At 39.1% G+C, this 25,378-nt stretch overlaps 1 protein-coding gene across 1 annotated transcript; it reads right to left on the bottom strand.

Moving 5' to 3' along the window:
- Positions 1–2,090: 2,090 nt before the first annotated feature.
- Positions 2,091–24,503, bottom strand: LOC117990367 (nose resistant to fluoxetine protein 6-like). The gene is made up of 13 exons (XM_034977802.2): positions 24,174–24,503; positions 23,416–23,636; positions 14,100–14,314; positions 13,409–13,500; positions 12,973–13,154; positions 12,344–12,495; positions 11,559–11,727; positions 9,805–9,998; positions 5,326–5,473; positions 4,499–4,682; positions 3,916–4,058; positions 3,102–3,211; positions 2,091–2,319 (listed from the first exon to the last, which is right to left on the bottom strand). The coding sequence occupies exons 1-13, from the start codon at positions 24,478–24,480 to the stop codon at positions 2,181–2,183; spliced, it is 2,256 nt and encodes a 751-aa protein (XP_034833693.1). The 5' UTR covers positions 24,481–24,503; the 3' UTR covers positions 2,091–2,180.
- Positions 24,504–25,378: the final 875 nt, after the last annotated feature.

Raw genomic sequence — 25,378 nt, 5'->3', positions numbered from 1 at the left:
GATAGGTACAAAATGTAAGCAGGCAGGTGGTGAATAATATGATGTCAATTGATCATTTATTTATGTTATGAAAGATTTTCCTCAATGGTTTTTTTATATTACTTTATGGTTAATTTATATTACTTTGGATTACATTACTGATTACGTTGATTCTATGTAGATAGATATTCAGAGGAAAATTACGTATCTACTTTTTTAAAGCTTTACTGTTACACAGTTCTAAGCAGCTATATTAATACTATTATGTATTCTGTACTACAGGTTTATCAGTTGTGATTTGTTATGTTGCATTACTTACTCAACATAACAAACCGATTCATATACCTACTTGATTTTGTTTTGAATATACAAACATTTAGTACTTAATATGTATATGGAATATATACACGTGCTTAGCTGTGATACAGTTTTATGTCAACGACATGTAGTTTATTCTAAAGCATATAAAACATTTTTATTTTAACCTTTTGAATAAAAAACAACGCCTGCTTTTTCACAATAATAATTAAGAATTTACGATGAAACCCTTGAAACAATTTGTTCTAAGAACAAATTAACTCCACTAGAATTCCATTGATGAAGTCCCTATCTATGATCTGTGACGTCATCGCCATCGTAGAATTATTCGTATATAAATACATCAAGACATTTGAATAAAATAAAATATAGGTAACTGTTAATTTTCTTATTCAGGAAAGTCTTCAAAATTATGTTATTATGGCAACTCTATCTCTGATCATCTAAGATTATGCCCAACGCCTGTGATTTACATTTTACAACCAAAAAATATATTTATTTAAAAATGTACTTACCTACATATAAATGATAACTAAAACAATAATGTTTATGTACCTACGTCTTTCGTCTATTTATTTTGTGGTAATATTCGCAATGTATTCTAATAATAACGCCAACATCACCCGTGGTCGGTGACGTCATATCGTGCTAATTGTTGATTTACCTGCAAGTTCTACGTAGGTAATAAATTGCATTCTGTCCTAAGACTTTAGTTTCATAATTCCCACTATTGGACTTACCTACCTTTGACCTAGCCTAACAATAGTGTCTCACATTATACCTACTACCTACATGTAAACTCTCATTGTCCTATAAAAAAATTGGATTCCAACTCCTCAACTCTAATAGGTGTACGGGACCTGACCACAAAAATTTATTAGATTCAGAAACTGTCGGTTATAAATTGATATTGGAGGTATCTACCTACCAAGTAAAAACTTTTTTGAACTCAAGGGCCCCACTTGACCCCACTCCTCAGCCCTGGAGCTGTGAGGAATTGCATTCTTAAATCGTGGTGATCAGTGATGCCAAGGATGCGTTTAAATGTTTTTACGAAATTTGGTAATGAGATATCTTGCACCCCGGGGACGGACTACTTACTACGGATAGGCTACTTTTTGTCCTGGAAAATCAAAAGTTCCCACGGGATTTTTAAAAACCTAAGCCAACGCGGGCGAAGCTGCGGGCATCAGCAAGTAAATAATATATTATTTGTAAACACATGACATCTATTGAAATCCACTGTACCTTCGTTCCTTTAGTCCGCCAAAAGTTGTCACAACTTACTACATAAGTAGAAAAGACCCGCATTACATAGCGCATAGCTTTAGCATCGTAGTACAGGTACAGTTACATAGATGGCGCTGTATTTTAATTTCGTTCATGGAATTACGAAATACTTTTTATTTTTTATGACCTATTTTTTATAAGTGAATTTTTAATCTCATGGGCACACTGTTAAAAACTTTTCATTTAAAATAAATAATATCATGTTTTTTACTTATTTTATAAAATTACAATGCTGGAGTTTGCGAAAGGTTTTGAAGATCTAATATAGATATATCTAAATAAGTATATAAAAGGAAAAGGTGACTGACAGACTGTCTGATCTATGAACGCACAGCTCAAACTACTGGACGGATCGGTCTGAAATTTGGCAAGCAGATAGCTATTATGACGTAGGCATCCGCTAAGAAAGGATTTTTGAAAATTCAACCACTTAGGGGGTGAAATAGGGGTTTGAAATTTATCGGACGAAGTCGCGAGCACAAGCTAGTTCAAATATATTTCAATAATTTAAAACATTTTATTAACTTAATATTCTAAATATCTAACAACCTTTAAGTACATTTTTTTTCTAATTTCTATCTTTCATAACTTTATCACATTTTCGAAGATATAACTTGTACAGTTGATGGTAAGTTGTCCTCCAGGTGCCCAGTCTCTGATGTTACCTTATCATTAGTTTTATTTGGACGGTTATTCTCCACATCTGAGTTTCTTCCTTCATGTCGACTTCTTCTGAAAAGTTAAAAAATAAAATATTGTTAAGTTATGTTCAAAAAGGCAACAAATAATATCTTATATAGTTTCACGTAGACCATGAGGCAAGAAAACAGTCCCGGAAAAATCTGAAGGATTAAAAAAAATCTAAAATAATTGATGGCCTGACCCATTTGGTAATACTAAAGGCAATAACATCCAGAAAATCGTTAGGTTATATTAGTCTGTTAGGTCCGTTATAAAATAGACTAGAATAGGAATATTTTAAATTCAAATAAAGTCGTCAAAAGAAATTACCACAGGTTCGAAATGCCATTCCTACCAAGAAAAAACAGCAAGAAACTCGGCTGTTGCTCTTTTCAAATGTTCAATTTTCAATAATAAAATAGATGGCATAAGTAATTGCAGCCCGGCGCATTGCTGGAACGAGTTAAATTCACGCTTTTTTTTATCATTAATTTACATAATCTTCGATTGTAATAAGATGATTTTTTAAAGAGCATGTTACACTTACGTGGAGATTGTAGGTATGACACGTGATTAGCAATTTAGTGATCGACGACTAGCTTATGCTCGCGACTACTCAAATTTGAAACCCCTATTTTACCACCCTAGGGGTTGAATTTTCAAAAATCCTTTTTTCGCGGATTCCTACGTCATATACTTATCTGCATGCCAAATTTCAGCCCGATCCGTCCAGTAGTTTGAGTTGTGCGTTGATAGATCAGTAAGTTAGTCAGTCACCTTTTCTTTTTATATATTTAGATAAATTTGAATTAAATAAAACAATTCGGAATTACCTCGGACTCAGGCAAATGGTAAGCACATTCAGGATCGGAGCTTCGACGAAAAGTTTAATGAGAAGAGCAGCTACGGAACCCTCGAAAATGACACCGAAACATGAAGTCAGCTGTAATAACAAATTCATCATTTATTTTTAGGGTTCCGTACCTCAAAAGGAAAAACGGAACCCTTATAGGATCCCTTTGTTATCTGTCTGTCTGTCTGTCAAGAAACCTACAGGGTACTTCCCGTTAACCTAGAATCATGAAATTTGGAAGGTAGGTACGTCTTATAGCAGACATTCGGGGAAAATTCTGAAAACCATGAATTTGTGGTTACATCACACAAATAAAATTAAATTGTGGTCATGAACAAATATTGCTATTTTCAACTTTCAAAGTAAGATTACTATACCAAGTGGGGTATCATATGAAAGGGCTTTACTTGTACACTCTAAAACTAGTTTTTATTTATTTTTAGGCATAATAGTTTTTGATTCATCGTGCAAAATCTCGATAAAATACGATTGTAGTGCGGAACCCTCAGTGCGCGAGCCTGACTCGCACTTGGCCGGTTTTTTTGATTGTGCAAAGTTTAGACTCAATCAGCGAATGCATAATTAGGTACCTAGTACGCGACAGGTTGAAATGGCAATCGGGTTAGGAACGCCCCGCACACACGCACAGCCCTTACGTTAACCCGGTGTAGGGGACAGCGCGGATGACGAGCGGGTGTGCGTGGCGTCCCCCACCTCATACCCCGATTGCCATCTCGACCTGTCGTGTACTATACATAGAACGGAAGACTAGATAGAGTATGATAATGACTTACGGAATTAAAACTGTCGAGATGCTGAGGGTTGCGGGTGACGTAGACGTTTCTGGCTATCAGCAATGTGTGGATCAAGTAGAGTCCGTAGGTGAGGCGACTCAGCGGCACCCATGGGAACCAGCTCAGGAAACCATTGATGATTGCTGAAAATTAGCATACTCTCCTAATCATCTACTCAAAACCAACATACAGGTCCACTGTTTGGCATAGGCCTCTTTAGAAAGGAGGTTTTACAGAAGTTTTAGATCTCGTAGCTACCCTATGTGCGCTGAGGCTGCCACCGAGGGGATTTTAGTAGGTAAAAATCCTATATAACCCGATGTCTTTCCCAGGATATAAGAGAGAAGAAGAAACACACAAACACTAAAACATGATTTAGTACTGTCATGTTTAGTGGGTTAAACTCACTGCGGAAGGATCACAGAAGGATGTTTATATCGATGGCAACAAAAATGATGAAGAATGAAGATTGTGCTACCTTTTGAATTATCGAAGAATAAAGGGAGACAATTACCACGGTCCACGACGTTTCTAGCGGTTCGATAACAAAGTACTGGGAATAACTGTATCAATCAGCACTTACGCACATGTCCAAGGGAGCAGCATATGACGAGTAAGGCAACGCTGCTGGCCCACACAGGCCGGTTGAGAGCAGCGTACACTGCGCTCTCCAGCACGTTGTAGCTTCTCCACAGGAACATGGGTCCCGTGAATGTTACCACGGTCATGACCAAGATACTCAGGGTTGCTCCAAGGATCGCCCATTTCTGGAATCACAATAAAGCTAACTGCACTAGATTTTTTTTTTGCGACTTTTGTAATGTTCAAAGGCCAAATATGAAAAACAAAATTGACATTTGCAGTCACTTTTCGTAGGATACTTTTCATGAAAAAATTATTTCGCACTCTCTCTCTCTGCCCAGCTTCGCTCGGGTGAATTTCATAGGACTCAGTGGTTTGATATGTCAAGTAGTCAATTTCTAATTTTATACTAGCTTATGCTCGCAACTTCGTCCGCGTGGGCTACACACATTTCAAACCCCCATTTAACCCACTTAGGGGTGAAATTTCGAAAAATCCTTTCTTAGTGGGTACCTACTCTTTACAAAGTACACACCTTCCAAATTTCATGTCTCTTAGTTCAGCGGTTTAGGCTGTGCGTTAATATATATGTCAGTCAGCCAGTCAGTCAGGACTTTGAATTTTATATATATTTATGATAAGTACTAGATGATGTCGACGATTTCATCCGCGTGGATATATGTTTAAGAATCCCATGAATAGGTAAATACTATTTGATTTTCTGGGATAAAAAGTATCCTATGTCAATGATCTCTGAAGTAAAGGATGGCACTTATTTCTAATTTAGTTAGAGCCATTAAATCGTGAATCATGTCATGAGTGACTTACCTGTGGAATCTTTTTCATGTTGCCACTGGCGGTGATGTGCGCAAATATGTAGCCACTGAGGAAACCGATGAGGTACGGAGCATATCGGGTGTGGCTTTTGATATACGTCAGGTGGAACTGCTTTGGCCCTCGAGGGTTCGAGACAAAACTGCAAAGAGTAACACTATGTTAGTATATCGCCAAGGTAATATATCGTCCGTACGTAGTCGAAATTCCCCGGATACGTACGAAGCGATTTGCCTCCTAATTTTTTAATTCGAACCGCCAAGATTAGGAACACCCTTCCAGCATCAGTTTTCCCACCGAATTATAATATGGGTACCTTCAAGACAAGAGTGAATAGGTATCTTCTAGGCAATCGCGCTCCATCTTAGGCTGCATCATCACTTGCCACCGGTCTGATTGCTGCCAAAAGCGCTAGTCTATAAATTAAAAAAAAAATTATATTGAAATTTTTACTTGAAAATCAGTACCTCAGTACCCTCATTATTAATGCGAAAGTGTGTTTGTTTGTTGGTTTATTGGTTTGTTGGTTTGTTTCACGTGATTTTTGCAAAGGTATATTAAAGAACTGGGGAGCGACATAGGTTACTTTTTCTAAATCCACTCCGACACAAAGTGCACAACATTTGCACGTGTATCGACTGTGGAAAAAATGTTTATAGTAAACTTTAATTAAAAAAAATTCTTTAATAATAATTATTAAACATTGTTATAGTTTTTACATTACATGATATTATTACAAAACATATCGAAGAGCTGGCAGCTACCTCGGACAAAGAATTAGCCTAGCTATCCAAAGGGGGAACGCTGCCAGTATCTTCGGAACCTTGCCTAAAGGGACTCCTTTTAATAATATATTTTAGTTATAATATTATATTTTTTAAGGTTTTAGTTTTAGTTTAAATTATTAATTAATTAACGTTTAGACTAGTTTTTACCCTGAAGGTATGTATGTATGTATGTATGTATATACTTTATTGCACCACAGAAACACAAATGACAGGTTACAAAAAGAAATCTTAATAAGTAGGTACAAAAAGGCGGTCTTATCGCTAAATAGCGATCTCTTCCAGACAACCTTAACGCTAGGGAAAAAACGAACAAATGGACAAGGTAAGTCATAATAGCTATCTGCATGCCAAATTTCAGCCCGATCAGTCCAGTAGTTTGAGCTGCGCGTTGATAGATCAGTCAGTCAGTCAGTCACCTTTTAATTTTATATATTTAGATTACTAGCGACCCGCCCCGGCTTCGCATGGGTGCAATGTAGATACTAATGTGGTGTCAGTGAGGAGTGATTAATAATAATAATCCATACTTCCATACTAATATTATAAATGCGACCACCGCAGACGGCTGCGAATTAAACTATACCTATAAACCTTTCTCTTGAATCACTCTATGTGTTGGTATAAACCGCATTAAAAGCCGTTGCGTAGTTTAAAAGGTCTACGCGTTCAAACCTACACACAGACAGAAACGACTTTATTTTATATTTACTATGTAGAGATTAGCTATTATTTAGCAAGTATAAGCTGTGATAGCCTAGTGGTTAGGACGTCCGCCTTCTAATCGGAGGTCGGGGGTTAAACACCACTTGCTTTAACGGTGAAGGAAAACATCGTGAGGAAACCTGCATGCCTGAGAGTTCTCCATAATGTTCTCAAAGGTGTGTGAAGTCTACCAATCCGCACATGGCCAGCGTGGTAGACTATGTCCAAAACCCTTTTCACTCTGAGAGGAGACCCGCGCTCTGTAGTGAGCCGGTGATGGGTTGATCATGATGATAATTATAGTATTCATTTTCTTTTTGATATTATCGAAAACAAAACGCAATTCCGTGCATACAAAGTTGCCGGATAATTATGGGTACAAAAATAGGTACCTATTATTCAGTGGATTGAATGGATGTGTAATCTTGGATAACTAATTATAAAATTAACGTCGAGCCTCATAGTTTTCAGTACCAGGTATTTTCCGTTATTGCGAACATTATAAATGCGAAAGGCACGCAACATGACAAATGCTGTTTTGAAACACAATGTTGTAGGTATTTACTACACATTGATGTAGGAGAAATTTACGAGATTGATTTACGAAATATCTGTGGTTCCATAGTTAACTATCTTCAAAATTATAAAAAAAGACGCTTTAAAAATAAATGAAAATAAAATAAAAAATCTGGTCAATTGCAAGTCGAACTCATTTCGGTCCCTATTGCAATTGTTTAAATAATATTTTTTGAATTAAGTATCTATCCAGTTACCTACCTACAATAAGGTCCCGTCGTGACCACAACCCGTGGAATTGGGTTGTAATATCGACAAAAAAACTTCATATTAATCGTGGTATTTACCGATTATCTACATTAAAATATGTCGTGAAACCACAAAATAAGCTTAAAATCATTACCTACAATAAGGGTTGGAAAGTAAGTAATTATTTAAATTTAAGGACCCGAAAGTGCTAGAGTGGTAACCTCGCAAAGCGCAGTACTTGAAAGACGCACCACTAGGCTAGTAGGAAGTAGGAGGACAGATGACAGAAAGGAAAGGGATTTTCACAGGTAGGAGAGGGTTATGATATTTTCCTTCCAGGGGGGTAATAAGGAAAAAATTGCAGTAGCGACAGCAACGCGACAGCAGTAGCCATGCTATAGTTCATTTGCTGTCTCTCTTCATCTTCTTCTTATTTTTCGTTGTGGCTATTGCTGTCTCTCTCTAGCCGGACGTTTGACAGCAATGATCGCGAGATTTACGCCTGTCGCAAGCCTGTCGCGATATACGTAATGACGCCGCGCCGATCGAATTTCGGCCACGGCGTCACAGGTACCTACACTCTCTATTCCCTCAGTCTCATAGCCCGATGGGACGGAAATCCGACACGACCGGAGAGAGATCAAGCGCAGGACCGACGGTTTTACGTGCTCTCGGACTCCGAGGCACGGGGGTGTTGGTGCTAAGAATATCTTAACAGATAAACCCATTACCATGCTACCTATTATAACTAGGCATAAGAAAGCTATCGGTTATAATCACTACCCCTATTATAAATGCGAAACTGTGTTTGTTTGTTGGTTTGTCCTTCAATCACGTCGCAACGGAGCAACGGATCGACGTGATTTTTTCCATGGGTATAATTTAAGACCTGGAGAGTGACGTAGGGTACTTTTTATCCCGGAAAATCAAAGGATTCCTACGGAATTTTTAAAACCTAAATCAACGCGTACGAAGTCGCGGGCATCAGCTAGTAAATAGGTACATAAAGTTTTATTTCAGACATATTACAGTCCATAGATGTGTTAGTTACAATGTTTTACTTAAGCCTATATTAGTGCTTACCTATTCCTAGTTCAAAGTGTTTGTAACGATCATAACTTAAAAACATTGAGGGTCAAACCTCTGTGGTTTTTACAATGCGTGCTACCTATTATGTGTAATTTTCTCTTGTATGTTAATAATAAATTTAAAAAAAAAACTAAGTTAGTAGGTACTCGTACTTAGTTCTAACTAAAAACTACCTTTATATATACCTACCTAACTACCTTAATTATAATAATTGTGATGTTACAGACATTCTAAACAGATAACTTTTTTTATTGTTAAATTACATGATATTATTATTTAGAAAAAAACTTCATCTTATATTGAATTCATTATTTAATTATTTATTTATATATGTTAATCATTAGGAACACGCATGTTGCATTATAATTATTAATGTTCTTTTTCCACGTGATTTCTTTTAATAAGTATATCTTAGTTAGCCTAAAGCTATCTTCGGGATGCAAGCTATCTCTGTATCTTTTCCCAAAATCGATAAAGCGGATGGGCCGTGAAAAGGTACCAGAATAACGGACACACTTTCGCATTTATAAATATTAGTATGGATTACTATAAATATAAATAAAATACTTACTCGTGAGTAAACAGCTGTATAGCGGGCAGCGAATTGAGATAGTTGATGATTCCTATTTCCTGGCGTTACAATGGCTACTAAAAACACCATTAGAACAGCTATCTCTCCACTCGGAGACACGCGACAGACGGATACTTTTATATTTATAAATATTAGTATGGATTAGTATGAATAGAAATAAAATACTTACTCGTAAGTAAACAGTTGTAGAGCGGGCAGCGAGTTGAGATAGTTGATGATTCCTGGCGTTACAATGGCTACTAAAAATACCATTAGAACAGCTATCTTCCCCACTCGGAGACACGCGACAGACGGATACTTTTATATTTATAAATATTAGTATGGATTAGTATGAATAGAAATAAAATACTTACTCGTAAGTAAACAGCCGTAGAGCGGGCAGCGAGTTGAGATAGTTGATGATTCCTGGCGTTACAATGGCTACTAAAAATACCATTAGAACAGCTATCTTCCCCACTCGGAGACACGCGACAGACGGATACTTTTATATTTATAAATATTCGTATGGATTAGTATGAATAGAAATAAAATACTTACTCGTAAGTAAACAGCTGTATAGCGGGCAGCGAGTTAAGATAGTTGATGATTCCTGGCATTACAATGGCTACTAATAGCACTATTACAGCAACTATCTTGCCCAGTCCATGGTGTCGCTTGTAGAACCAGTACAGGATAACTGTGACGATGAAAAAGTGGTAGTCGCAGGGGATGTACCAACTTATCACTAAACACTGAAAAGTATAAAGATAACATTAAAAAGATATCAAATAGCCAGATAACTTTAACCTTAGATCATAGATCTATAAACGGGCTGTTTGGGCAGCGGCGCGCGCGGCGCGCAGTCTTAACTGTGACGCGTGCGCGAACTGGCTCCCTTTGAAAAAGGGCCCCAGATGGGTTCGAAACTAGTTGGGTTAACGTCCTAAAGAGATATTATTTAATATAATGGAAATCACTCACGATAGTTTATAAATAGGTAATAAGTTACACCTTTTGATAGTCGGTTGTTGCATTTGTAAGATAATATAGTGATAGTGATAATTTCTACACGAACTTAAAAACTAAAGCTACGAGGGTTCTAAACGCGCTCAGGTCTGAGAAGAGCCTTTGTTACAAGTTCCCTAACTGTCGTGAACTGTGTTTAATATGTCCGGATATCTATTGATTAATAAACAAAAATATGATTTTGTATTTGGTGGAAATAAATGATTTTATTTATTTATTTATTTTTATTATGTCATCGAAGACGATGATGTGGAAAAATACCTCATCAATTCAAATTAATAATTTACATTTATATTATACAGTATAATATGATATTTATTTTCTACATAGGTAGGTTTCTATATAGTAATAGGTATCTAAGTACATACTAAGTAAAGCCTTTAATTGCTCAACAATATGTAGCAGAACCGGAAATGACTAATCCCAGACAAACGGCGCAACTGTGTGCTCATCTATCTCATAGTTAGTTAATTTTATATGTCACTAGCTGATGCCCGTGACTTCGTCCGCGTGGATTTAGGTTTTTAAAATTTTAAAAATCCCGTGGGAACTCTTTGATTTTTCGTGATAAAAAGTTGCCTATGTCCAAGCCTATGTCACTCTCCAGGTCTTTATCTATATCCATGCAAAAAATCACACCAATCCGTTGCACCGTTGCGACGTGATTGAAGGACAAACCAACAAACTAACAAACCGACGAACTAACAAACTAACAAACAACCACACTTTCGCATTTATAATAAGGGTACTGATTGAGATGCACTTTTTTGTGTCGAGTTAAGTCCGGTAGATGATCATAATGTGATGGAATGTTTGAGGACTGGGGTCATGGATTTGAATCACAAACCGGCCGTTTTGAGTTTTGTATAAACCTACAATATTGTCGCGTCGTCGCTGCCCATCTAATTCTGATACGTGGAAAATCACAAATATTCGGAAGAAAATACCTACCTACTAAATTTGAATTTATTGAAAAAAATGCTTTATTTTTGATCAAAATCACATAGCTAAAAAAGAACTTAACACACAGTCACTTGATTGGCTGTGAAAAAATGTAAACAGCGAAACAACCAATCAAAGGGCAGAATTTTTTAACGATTACGATAACGATGAATACGTTTTTCTTACACAATCAGTTGCTGACCAGAGACAGTCTTAGAAATTCTAAATTTACCAAACTGTCCCTACCGGTATAATACCCGGTATAACCCGGGACCTCTATTATTGTTTCAAAAAATAACCTACCCTAAACACAGAACAACGAATTATTATTTTTCCTTGCTTACAATATTCTGGCTGTCAACGTAATTGCTGATCATGAGAAGGTTCAGCCACCAGTTCTCTCGGCATGGCTTCGTGTCCTCAGCAATGGCTCTGTTCCATAACGGCCCTGATCCGATGTAGGGGTATATCGCACAAATGAAGAAAATTACTACTGCGTATGTCACCACCAATCTATCAACATATTAAAAGAATTGATTATACACTGCTCTTCTGGGAAGAATCATCTGGCAACCCCCAAACTCGGCGGTTCCTCTGGTGCTGCAAATGTTCATGGGCGGCGGTAATCACTTAACATTAGGTGACCCGTCTGCTCGTTTGCTCGCTATCTCTAAAAAAAAATTTTAAACCTTAAGGGCGTCTGGCATGGGGTTTCCACGACACTAAGTGTCTGGCAATGCATGACGTGATTTCTAATACTATTCGGAACTAAATATTAAAAAAATAGACCTTATATTCCTACTTTGACGCAAAAAATTTTACATCTTTGTTATCTGTTATCTCCCAAAGCCATCACGATCCAAACTTCATAGTCGCTGATCGTTCCTGCCTGTCTGTGTTGGGGACAACACGCAGAGAAACTTTCAGCTTTTATAAAATAACAAAGTTCTGACACGCGCAGGCTCTTAGTCCATTATGACGTAGACATCCGCTAAGAAAGGATTTTTGAAAATGCTACCTTTAAATGGGATTAAGGGGGTAAAATAGGGTTTGAAATTTGTGTAGTCCACGCGAACGAAGTCGCGGCATAAACTAGTTTTTTTTAATAAACGTAAAGTATGTACTATACCTCATATATCGTTTAAAGAACATAACGAATAGATTGGGAATTCTGCCGGCTTTTGCGAGAGCAGTCGCCGTCAGAAACCCAGACAGCATGAAGAAGGTGTCCACGACGATGTCTTCGTGTAGGACAAACAGTCCTGTTACTGATAAGGCATCCTGAAATTGAATTTATGGGTTGAGGACTCAAGCACTTTATGAAGAAATTTCAAAAAACATTATCCGATCTATCGGGGACCCAACCTTTAGCAGCTACCTTGGCCAAAGAATTAGTTAGGCCATCCAAAGAGGCACTGCTGCCAGCATCTTGGGTACATGCGGTGGTTTCAGTGAGGTTTTAGATTTAATTTAATGAATTTTAGTTTTCATTAAAAATCCTACAATGTAAGACCACATTGAAATGTAGTCAAAGATGTGAAAAAAATAATTAAACTTTACGAGAATTTACTTTAATTAAGGTACTTAGCAAGTGTTACATATTTAAAAAGATTTTTCACATGCTAGGCGGGAAATGGTTCATCTCTATTCCCCAGGATCTATGTTTCAAACGTTAAGATCAATTTTATGCGGTAGAGCCGTGAAAAGGTAGCAGACGGACAAACAGACGGACTTTCGCATAATTGGCAATTTCATTACCTCATCCACTTTGAATCCATTGCTGACCGGTCCTCCATTGAATATCCCATACTGATGTCCGGCGACAATAATGCACATGGACAAAAACTTTATGCCATACACCACATCGGTCCCTTGATCGGTCCTTTCGAGAAGCTTACTGGCGTTCCATTGTAGGTCGAATGCCCGTATTAACTGATGTTCTGAAAACGAAAACCCAAAAAGTAATTTTTGCAAAAAAAATGAGCGAAGTTAATATAAAAATGGACTTTAAAAATCGATATTCATGCAGGACTAGTACTTATAAAAACTATTCTGGGACTCTAACACTAGAAAAACCGTCATAGATAATATATGTATAGGTAAGCAACCTTTAAAGTCTCTAATCTTCTTGAAAACATAAAATAACAATAAGAATAACATATTATAGGGTAAAATAATCCAATATGCAACTCACTGATACTGCTTTCATTCGATTGCTTCTTTTTGTACTCGCAGTTCAAAAATGTGCATACCAATGCAATAACCACCAGACATGCTGTCATTCCACTAAAATGAAAAAAAAATTAAATCCTTGCAATTATTAATTATTAATGAAAATATATTTCTAGTACTATTTATTAGATAACTAGCTGATGCCCGCAACTTCGTCCGCGTGGAATTAGGTTTTTAAAATCCAGTTGGAACTCTTTGATTTTCCGGGATAAAAAGTAGCCTATGTGATAATCCAGGGTATAATCTATCTCCTTTCCAAATTTCATCAAAATCCGTTCAGCCGTTTTTGCGTGATTGAGTAACAAACATCCAAACATCTAAACATCCAAACATCCACACTTTCACATTTATAATATTAGTAGGATATATAAATTTCTCTTATTACTAAATGCTCCTAGTGTCCCCAGATATTTTTCTAATTTTACTTGACAATATTTCTGAGAGTGTAATGATAAACGAGATTGAACGTAATAATGTAATGTATCTAGATAAGAAAGTAAATAGATATCCTACTTAATATCGTTCGCTCTGTGGAAATTGTACACACCCATTTCTCTCTTTCGGTCATCAGTAATTTGAAATATGAAAGAAAAAGACAAAGCATTATTTTATGTTTAGTAGTTTACTAAAAGGATTAATATAAAAATACGTACATAAAAGCGTAAAACAGGCCGTCAAAGCGCAAAGGTTCGTCTGCCTTCTGACAGCTGTCCGTTACAGAGATGCGCGCACGTAGCCCAACGGCACCAAGGTGGCTGTGTGCGAGTAGCACGCTAGTTAACTTTTCCACTGATTTGGGCTGACATACTGCTGGAACGCATACTCCCCATGTCAGCTTGTTTAGTGGCCTCTTTATCGGTGATTCGTACTAGGAATAAAATGATTATTTATAAAGCCATCATAAAGCACCTTATTCATGGAAATCACGTCAAGCATTGCCAGACACTTAGTATCACGCAACCTCCTGCCAGACACCCTTAAAGTAGGGGAAAGGCGTACAAAATGACATACCCTCCGCTAAATCAGTCATAAATCTTTATTTATTAATTATTTTAACATTATTAATCAGACTTTTTATTCTTTGGTTTATTATCTATTAAAATTAAAGAGATCAATCAAATTAATACAAATACAACGAAATTATTAAACTTTTTAAAAAACATGAACAAAAACCATTTTGTCCGTCATAGGCGGGTAATATGACATACATAGAGTGGACAAAATGGCATACAAAAAATAGTACATTAAGAAGTGCAGAGTTCGCAAATAAAAGAGTTTGTCTTTTCTGGAACGTTTGTGCAAGATGCATGAGCCCATTTTTTACAGTTCAAACATTGCAGCCACACCTCTTTTGGCTTGGACCTGGGGAACAGGTCATTGCAATAGATGCAAGGGCAATCTTCTTCATCGGCGATGGCAGAGGTACAAGTTTGCAAAGAACTGAAATTTGGAACTGGCGAGATCTGACTAACTGGAACTGTGGCAGTTTTCTCTTGGTGCGTACTAGTTGTTGGATCGTCAATTAAAGACGGCCTTATAGTAGCTAAGTGTCCAGCCTCTGATGTTGAGGGGAGATTTGGATTGTCAACTGCTGATGTTCCCTCTTCAAACACAGTTGTAGAACCTTTAGTGCAGGGGGCTATAGTTTTATTCTGTTCATTACAGTGTCTTCTTAGCATAGCTTTTGGAACACCATATATTTTAGATGCCCTTAAAACCAGCCCATTTCGTGTTTATTAACAGCATCAATAGCTTTCTTCATTGAGGTTTTACTTCAGCTCTGACGGTCTGTCTGTTTCTGATAATTATGAGGCATATTTATTGATATTGATATCTAAAAAAATAAGAAAATAAATCAGGTGGGTAAAACGACATACTATGTCATTTTATCCGAACAAAGGGTGTGTCATTTTGTCCACATAGTAGTTTTATAAAATCAACGATAAAATAAATAAAACCATTAAATAACTTTGAATTTCAACACAATCTCAGTTACAATTAATCTATTGACAATAAACAGGGACGTGAAGGGCAGAAAAGTGTAACAAATTAACTTACTTTTACGATAAAACAAAATCCAATTAACATAACTGAAAATTCGCAAAAAATTCAAACCGCTGTCTGCGTCGAATGACCTTGCGTGCGGTACTGGCGATGCGACAGGTTGCGAGATGTTTCAAAGCGGCCCTCTACATGTCGGTGGGTGTACTAAATAAACCGTGGTTTCGGAGAAATGCGACTATGTCGTTTGACCCACCTATGTCATTTTGTACGCCTTTCCCCTAAACTTAAATGTCTGTTTTAAGGGTGTCTGGCAGGGGGTTGCCACGACACTAAGTGTCTGGCAATGCATGACGTTATTTCTTATACTATTCAGAAGCAAATATATAAAAAAAATTCTTTATACTTTGACGTAAGTTGTTTTCCCCCTTCTTTAGCCGTTATCTCCCAAAGCCACCACCATGATCCAAACAAACGTTCCTACCAGTATTGGGGACACTACGCAGGTAAACTTTCAGCTTTTATAAAATAACGAAGGTCGGGCACGCGCTGGCTCTCTCTCTATATCTAACACAATGCACGCTCGAAAACGACAATGATAAGGCATCGTCGAAATGGTCGTCATTCTTGCACTGCCCGAATCCATCGATTCTCTACCACTTGTTTGATATCTTTTTTTTATTCGGATACTAGTTAGCCCTTGACTGCAATCTCACCTGGTGGTAAGTGATGATGCAGTCTATCATCTAAGTATATCGTCCGGCCACGCCGGTCTGCCAACGCTACGCTTTCCGTTGCGAGGTTGTTACCTATTTCAACACCTTGGGACCCCAATATCTATCGGTTTTCGAACCATGTGCCTCGCCCATAATTAGGTACTTTAGCTGTTCTTCTACGGATATTCTCATTTCTGATGAGGTGTAGGTATGTACCTACATCGAGCTGCAAGATGGACCGTGAATTAACGCGCTATAAAATCAACGTTAGGTATTGTCTAATACAATAGCGTGCAAAGGTTATAGATTTTTCTTAGCAATTTAAGCTAATTATTATTAGTTTACAATAATCTAAATAGGTATTAATTATCATCAGCGTAGAGGTCAGGTTAATGGTAAGTTTAGGTCTTTTTAGGTCATTTTAGAGTTACGTACATCCCAATGAAAAACGGACCCCGTATAGGGTCACTTGTGTGTCTGTCTGTCCGTCTGTCACAGCCAATTTGCCCCAAATATCCTGGACTGATTAATTTGTTTAGTACTCTTATAAATTTCATTGATTTAAATACGGATGTGTAACGTACCTACCTAAATAAAAGCATTTTGAATAAAGCGGTCACTTTTGAGGGGCAAATTAGAAAAAAATAATTGTTCAAACTGCTTTTTCTAAAAGTCTCAAATATACTTGTCCTATATGTATACCTATTTTAATCATTAAATATATAGGTGTTGGCGCGTAGAAGTTTCGAAATAATAAATTGTGCTGCTACAAATAGACTTTAATTTCGGTTTTACAGTATTATAAAAAAGGCAAAACAGTGACAACAGTAACAGTGGTTCAAATCGTATTCGGTATGTATCTTGTCTTGACGTTTTTGAAAAGATTGACAGCTTGCGAATTACGTGGACCAATGATATTAGCCCACGGCCGTGATGTGTTTCGTTTCACGCCGAAACATGCCCCCGGCCTTGGAACGCTGAGCTTCCAAGACTATCCTCGTCAGGGTCGACTAATGGGCAGATCTTCGTATAGGCTCGCCTCACAAGTCCGGATGCAGTTTGTATTTCAGCGACCCTTGAGATTCCATCCTTCCCAGGTATGTTTCTGATGACTCGTCCGAGATGCCATCTCAACGGCGGGAAGTTATCCTCTTTGATGATGACCATAGTGTTGGGTTTAAGGTCTTGCGTGTTCTCTCTCCACTTGGTCCGTGTTTGCAGCTCGGATATGTATTCTTTCGACCAGCGTCTCCAAAAATGTTGTCGAATTTGCTCAACTCTCTGGTACCGATCGAGTCTATGCGTGGGCGTATCCTCCAGGTTGTCGTAGGCAGGTGCGGTGAGCGTACGGCCAACCAGGAAATGAGCGGGACTAAGAGGAAGGAAGTCGTTGGGATCGGACGACATTGGAGTGAGAGGGCGAGAGTTCAGGACAGCTTCAACTTGTGCTAAGACGGTGCTGAACTCTTCGTATGTGAGATGCGCGTTACCGACCACGCGGCGAAGGTGGTATTTACACGAGCGTACTCCACGTTCCCATAATCCCGACATGTGACTGGCGTAGGGTACGATGAACTTGAATTTGATTTTTTGTTGATTTGCGTATTCGATAATGTCAGAACTACAACGTTCTAAAAATTGAGCGAATTCGTTTTTAAGTCCGACCATATTTCGGCCATTATCGGACCAAATTTCGGCAGGTTTTGACCTGCGGGAGACGAAACGATGTAGTGTGAGACAGTAAGCTTTAGTAGTAAGGTCACTCACCAGCTCTAAATGCACTGCGCGCGTTACAAAACATATAAAGATACAAATATATGCCTTTGTAGTTTTAGCTCCCCTACCTTTTCTGTTAAGAATGTACACTGGGCCAGCATAGTCAACGCCGCACCGATAGAACGGAAAAGTAGGTGTAATCCTCTCGCTGGGAAGATTTCCCATTAGAGGAGTGAGCGTTTGACCTCGCAGGCGCTTACACACAACACAGTCGTGAACGACTTTTCTAGCGAGATTTCTGCCTGCAATCGGCCACCATGATTCACGGAGATGAAAGAGAAGCGCCTGCGGAGCAGCGTGTAGCAATGATTTGTGTTCGTTCCGGAAGAGAAGAAGAGTGAAATGATGTTTGCTTGACAGCAAAATTGGATGTTTTTTATTATAGTCGAACTCTGAGTAGTCCAATCTGCCACCGACTCGCAGCAGCTTATCGTCATCAATAAACAAATTTAATTTACTTAAATTATGTTTATTCTTCAGTGCGCGATTGCTGGATATTGACTTGTACTCGACTGGAAAAGATTCCAGTTGAGAAAGCCTAATCAACAAGTTATCGGCTTCTCTCAGCTCATCGACGGTAAGAACACCCGACCGTTTATTCAGTTTATTGCGCGTATTATGTAAAAACCGTAAAACATATGCAGTTGAGCGTCTTAGCCGACTGAACTGAGAGAATCGTTCAAAATCGATAGCAGATTGCCCTTCAGAGCTCGACTTATCCTGGACTACTAGCGCGGTTATTTCACTACTCTTCATTTCCGGCAAGTCATTTGATTGCCTTTCGTGCGTGTAAAAGGGTGGTACGTTTTCGCAGTCAAATTCACGGTCGCGAAGGAAGGATGGCCCTTCCCACCATAAATCAGAAGAAGAGAGCTCCTCGAGATTCACAACCCCACGCGAAACGAGGTCAGCTGGGTTCTCTTTCCCGCTTACATGACGCCACGGAAGCTCCTTCGTCAAATCGTGAATTTCTATCGTCCTGTTTTGAACGAACGTTTTTAATAATCTTGGCGGCATGCGCAGCCAACCTAAGACGATCGTCGAGTCCGTCCAAAACATTACGTGGTCGAAGTTGTAGTGAAGCGAATTGCGAACCTTGTTATAAAGGCGAGCACCCACTAGAGCGCCGAGAAGCTCTAACCGTGGGATGCTAACAGTTTTTAGCGGTGCGACTTTCCCTTTTGAGCATAGCAATTGCACTTTGACCGTATTCGCGGTTACGGTCCTTATGTAAACGCACGCGCCGTACGCGGTTTGAGATGCATCGCTAAAAATATGTATCTCGGTAGATATAGAATTAGTATCCATAACATATCGAGGGACGCGTATTGTGTTCAAGATCGACAGCGAAGCGAGAAACCGGTTCCACTGACGCGCGATGTCCGTAGGTGCGCTGTCGTCCCACTCCAATTTTAATAACCACAGCTGTTGTAATAACATTTTTGCAGTTAAAATAAATGGACTTAGAATTCCTAACGGATCGAAAATTTGAGATGCGTATGATAGAATTATGCGCTTAGTTATAGGTTGAGTACTATCAGACTTAAACTCCGTATTGAAATAAAATTCGTCGCTGTCATTAAGCCAACCAATACCTAATGTTTTATGATTTGTATTCTCCGCGAGTATTTGTTTAGAAGCGCGCGACGATGACACGGTCGCGGGTTCGCATGTAAAATTGAAAATCCACTTACGTAGCGGGAAACAGCCAGCTTGCAACGTCTTGGTTGTTTCTTCGCACAATTTTATCAAGACTTCTTTATCATCCGAACCCGTGATCATGTCGTCTACGTAAAAATCTTCATTAATTATTCGTGAAACTTCACTATTTGTGGTTTCAATAGCGAGTTGTTTTAGGCAGCGACAACTTAGAAAAGGCGCGGACGCGGTTCCGTAGGTAACCGTGTTGAGGCGATAGACACCTAGTGGCTGCGTGGGTTCGTCGCGCCAGAGAATCAGCTGAAGATCTCGCTGCGTTTCATCTACAAGGCACTGTCGGTACATCTTCTCGATATCTGCGCATGCGACGTACCGATGTTGCCTGAAGCGCAATATAATTGAAATTAGGTCGCCTTGGATGGGCGGGCCTACCAGCTGAAGGTCATTATAGCTGATTCCCGAGCTAGAAACGGCCCCAGCATCATAAACGACCCTAAGCCTGGTACTAGAGTGATTTTCGCGGAATACACCGTGATGCGGCATAAAATAATGAGGGGTTCCGTAGGTCGAAACGCGAGTCATATGACCTAGGCTCTCATATTCATGAAGAAAGTCTGCGTATAGTTTCTTGTAAGCGGGCGCGCGTTCTAACCGCTTTTCTAACGCCAGGAAGCGTCGTTCTGCCTGTGGAAGTGATTCGCCCAAAAGGTCGGGTGATGACTTAAGAGGTATACTCACAATAAACCGTCCCTCGTCATTGCGCGTCGTAGTACGAGTGAACAGTTCTTCGCAAGCATGCTCAGCATCTGTGCGATCCCGATCCCGAGGGAACTCCTCGATCTCCCAGAATTGGCGTAATTGCGTGTCTATGGATTGCGTGAAGTTACACTGGATAAGACTATCGTTGCGCGTATTTAATACGATAGGTCCTGATATTATCCAGCCTAAATGCGTATTTTGTAAATAAGGCCCGTTAGGTAACCTTATATTACCTTCGTGTATTAATTCCCAAAATATATCTGCGCCGATTAAAATATCAATTTTTCGAGAATCAAGAAAATGCGGGTCTGCCAGCTGTAAACTATTAGGTATATGGAACCTCGCGCGTTCATAATGTACAGCGGGCAGCGTAGTTGAAATTTGCGGCAATACAAAGCAATGTAGTTTAGTGGCGTAAGTAGATATGTGTGATTTTATCTCAATGTCGCATGATTTAGTACATTGCGTCACTGAGTTACCTACACCTCTTATTTCGTGAGTGGACTGTAATAATTCTACCCCTAGTTTTTTACTAAAGCCTTCAGTTATGAAGCTGCGTTCGCTTCCGTTATCTAATAATGCATTTGCGAGTAAATAAACATTATTTCGAGCCCGTACCTCGATGAGTGCAGTGGACAATAAAACCGGTCGCAAAGAACGATGTGTGCGTTTATCGCTGTGTGCATTATTTGCATAGAACACTGCATCCGCGGGGCAGAGGAGCGGCGCGGTGGGGCTTGAATCGACACTTGCGCCCGCGCCGGTTAGTTGCTGGTTATCGAATGTCGAGTGCATAGTTAGGGAACCGCTAGTGTTACCTATCGGTTTTGTATCACCCGGGGGATGGTTTAAGTCATCCGAAGGGTGGATTAGGGAATTATGCTTCTTAAAACACCGACGGCAACCACCGAATTTGCAAAATTCAGCAGCGTGGCTACTATTTTTCATGCAATTTTCGCATAATTTCCTATCGCGAAGAAATTTCAATTTCGATTCCAAATTAGAGTTAATGAATTGTGAACAAGCGTAAAGTTGATGGAAACCGTTGCACATAATACAGTTCTTTGGCGCGGAGTGACGATCGTGCGGTTTAGTGGTGGAAACATTGCATTTTGTGGATAACTTCGTTCGGTCGATTTCGTTTGATCGATTTGCTCGATTATTTTTCGTGTCTTTTGACTCCTTATTAATTTGTGACGAATGTGAACCCTGCAATGTTTCTAGCATGTCCGCACGATTTTTTAGAAAGTTAATTAAATCGTCAACCTTTAATTTTAATTTGGAATCGTTATTGTTTGTTATCAAAGTGCCTTTATGCTGTTCCCACTCGCGTTCAGTGGTTTTATCTAGCTTAGACACCATGATATAAATAACTAGCGAATGCCACGAGTCCACAGGTTCCCCTAGGATCTTTAATGCGCGTATATTTTTCAGAATTGTGTCACTAAGTGTTCGAATCGAAGCAGGGGATTCTTTACTCAACGGTTGAATGTTGAATATTGATTTTATGTGATTGTGAACTAATAATCGGCTATTATTATAGCGATTGAGTAAAAGATCCCATGCGACGGAATAATTGTCAGATGTGAATTCTAATGCGTCGATCACTAGCTCGGCACTACCCTTTAGCGAAGACTTCAGGTAGTGGAATTTCTGGATACTGGTTATTTCATCTGAATCGTGCACTAATGATTGAAATGTATCCCTAAATTCCAGCCAGTGCTCGTATGACCCATCAAAGGATGGTAATGTTATGGTAGGTAGTTTTACTGAGCGTAACTGACTATTTTCGCATGTTTTCGAACAAGTTGTGACCTTACCGCTGCTACTGCCATCACACCTATTAACTAATAATTCAGCCTGTGACAATGTGCTATAGTAGCAGTCCTCGAACTGCTCTCTTTGAGTTAATTGATCATCGAGATCAGCTTCATTGACACATTCTTCTATCCTAGACTGAATGCTATTAAACTCGCGATAAAGATTCGTGGCACCTTCAATGCGTAACTTTAAATCTATTTTGTTTTGAGGCGTTGCGACATTTGCATCAAAACTATTAACGTAGGTTCCAAATTTGGTTAATCTACCTTTAAGGGTGCCACGTTTTTTAGTTAGATCGCGTACTAGTAGTTCTAACTTATCATCGCTGAGCCCTAGTTGCGGAGATTTGTCACGATTTGCCATTTTGGGAAAGTGGAAGTACTTACGTGAGGATACTTACCTTAAATAGCAGCTAGCGGGTTGCACATGAACGTATGCGAAGTTACAGCACAATATTATACAAGCGAAGTAAGGGAGGATGATTCGTGGATAGGTTGACCGTATCCTGCGCGTCTCGAAGTCAGCCAGCCCTTGCGTCTTCGAATTGATGATTCTTGCGATGAATCCTTATCCGTTATTCCATAGGCCGTAGTATGCGTTTATATCCGGTTCGAAGGACCAAAAATTATGTTGGCGCGTAGAAGTTTCGAAATAATAAATTGTGCTGCTACAAATAGACTTTAATTTCGGTTTTACAGTATTATAAAAAAGGCAAAACAGTGACAACAGTAACAGTGGTTCAAATCGTATTCGGTATGTATCTTGTCTTGACGTTTTTGAAAAGATTGACAGCTTGCGAATTACGTGGACCAATGATATTAGCCCACGGCCGTGATGTGTTTCGTTTCACGCCGAAACATAGGTATATTAAAATAAACAGTTAAAGTTATTTGAAATCATATGAAAACTGACCATTCCCCTACCCCTCTTTTCTCTAAACTACTGAGCCTAATATTTTGAAAGAAATAAAGAAAATAGTTCTTTATTCAGGAAAACCTATTAAAGTTTTCTTTTCATCCACCCGCTCCCCGCCATCTTCTTCAGGGCATCGGTCCAGCGGGCTGGAGGTCGTACTACATTTCGCTTACCGATAAATGATCTCTACTCCAGAACACGTCAGCCCCATCGGCCACCGGTACATGCGACAGACATGACCTGATCATTGTCACTTCAGCTTGCTAATCCATTGTCCTATGGATCACCCCGTTCAACCAATATTAAGTTTTGGTCCACTCACCTCAATCACATTGAGCGCAGACTCGTACGGGTTGAATGGATCAGCAGACTTCTTCACAGCTCGATCGGTCCTTTCCAGCTCGATATCAGACAAGCAGTACTGTGCCCTGAGCTCAGGGTGCTGCTTGTACCACGGCGCCCGCATACACTCGTCGAAGTTCCCCAAGTGGAACCGGTTCCCGTATAACAGACCTTCTGGCTCGGATGATATTGAGTCCCAATCTACAAATACGAATGCGAGTAAGTCTTTACAGCTGTATGACTGGAGGACCTTTCTGCTGTGGTACCGCAAGGCATCGCCAAGGTCTGCACCCGTACGTAGTCGAAATTCTACGGACACGTACGAAGGATTTGCCTCCTCGTTTTTAATTTGAACTGCTGAGATATGGAACGCCCTTCCAGCATCAGTTTTCTCCTCCAATTTTAATATGAATACCTTCAAGTCAAGAGTGAATAGGCATCTTCTATAGGCAAGCGCACTCCATCTTAGAGTGTATCATTACTTGTCAGTAGGTCTAATTTTTTTTAAAGAATATTAGCCATGTTAAATGACTAATATTCCCCTTTCCTCTCCAACTAAGCGTCAAGCTTCTGCTAGGAGTAGGTACGACAATAGTGCAACGGGCGGGGTTTGAACCGCCGACCTTTTCGGTTTTCAGTCCACTCTTTTACCCGTTGAGCTATTGAGGATTGTAGCCAAGTACCTTTTTCCTTTTGAGGTACGAAAGTTTAAAAATATATTTGGTAATATTTACTTACTCCAAACCGCCCACAGCGTGAAATTCTGCAAATTACGCAGCATCAGCAACGTCCTCTCCAAACAAGGCTGCTCCGCATCCGACCAGTTCTGATTCTTCAACGCGAACAAAACATCATCCAGGTATATCCGACTTTCGTTCACGTTAAACGTTTTATAGATCTCATGCTTTTTATTAGTTTTACTTTCAGACAAATTTGCATGATTCTCCGACGATGTAGTGGCATCAGTAATTTTTGTTGAAGTCACAACCGAAGATTCCGTTAACACAAAGTTAATCGCAACTAATAATATTAATAACGCTTTCATGTTGTCCCTCCGAGAGCTGTTTGTTTATTAACTAGAGTTCAACCGAGATGGTAGGTATTTCATTAGACTAAGTGGAAAAAATATTGCATAATGGAGTCAGGCAATCTGGAGTCATCAGTAATTATAATTGCTATATCTATTGTGTTAGATTTTTATCGATCGCAAGACCGTCTTAGCGAAATAAAAATGTTTTAATAGAAGTTGATTGAATTAAATGCAAAGTTTTGAATCGACGTAGCTCTGTCCTTTAGTTATTGATCTGCCACTGGAGAACAGTTTTTCACCGGTGAAGAACCAGAAGCAGTCGCCGTAAGTAGGTACTTTTACGTCATTAACATTTACGTTTTAACTCAGAAGAGCAGCACCATTTAATTTTATTTCCATTTTTTTTTGTGATGTAACCACAAATTCACGGTTTTCAGATTTTTCTCCTAATGTCTGCTATAAGACCTACGTCTACTTGCCAAATTTCATGATTCTAGGTCAACGGGAAGTACCCTGTAGGTTTCTTGACAGACAACAAAGTGATCCCATAAGGGTTCGGGTTTTCCTTTTGAGGTAAGGAACCCTAAAAAACCAGTAAATGCCATCTGTAAAATTTTTGCTAAGCCTCTTCGAAATCCGAATTCTCGATGGCGCATTGACTTAGGTACCGACTACGGAGGCACATGAATGAATACATAGAGCAGAAACAAAGAGGAGATGTTGTATTAAGATTTCCCTATGAAATATCGAGTGACATTTTGCGGGGTGAGGGGTTGTGGAACGCCGCCCACTTCTCAATTTTCCATCTGCGGGTTAGTAGCAAAACTACTCGCTTAGCGACCTAACATCGATGTCACTACATAGTTCAGCTATCTCACACTAGATGTCAATAATCTAGAACTATTTTAATAAT

The sequence above is a fragment of the Maniola hyperantus genome, chromosome 18, assembly GCF_902806685.2.
Source record: "Maniola hyperantus chromosome 18, iAphHyp1.2, whole genome shotgun sequence".
Classification (NCBI taxonomy): domain Eukaryota; kingdom Metazoa; phylum Arthropoda; class Insecta; order Lepidoptera; family Nymphalidae; genus Maniola; species Maniola hyperantus.
Note: the sequence above shows the minus strand (reverse complement) of the source record. Positions and strands in the feature narration are given on the sequence as shown.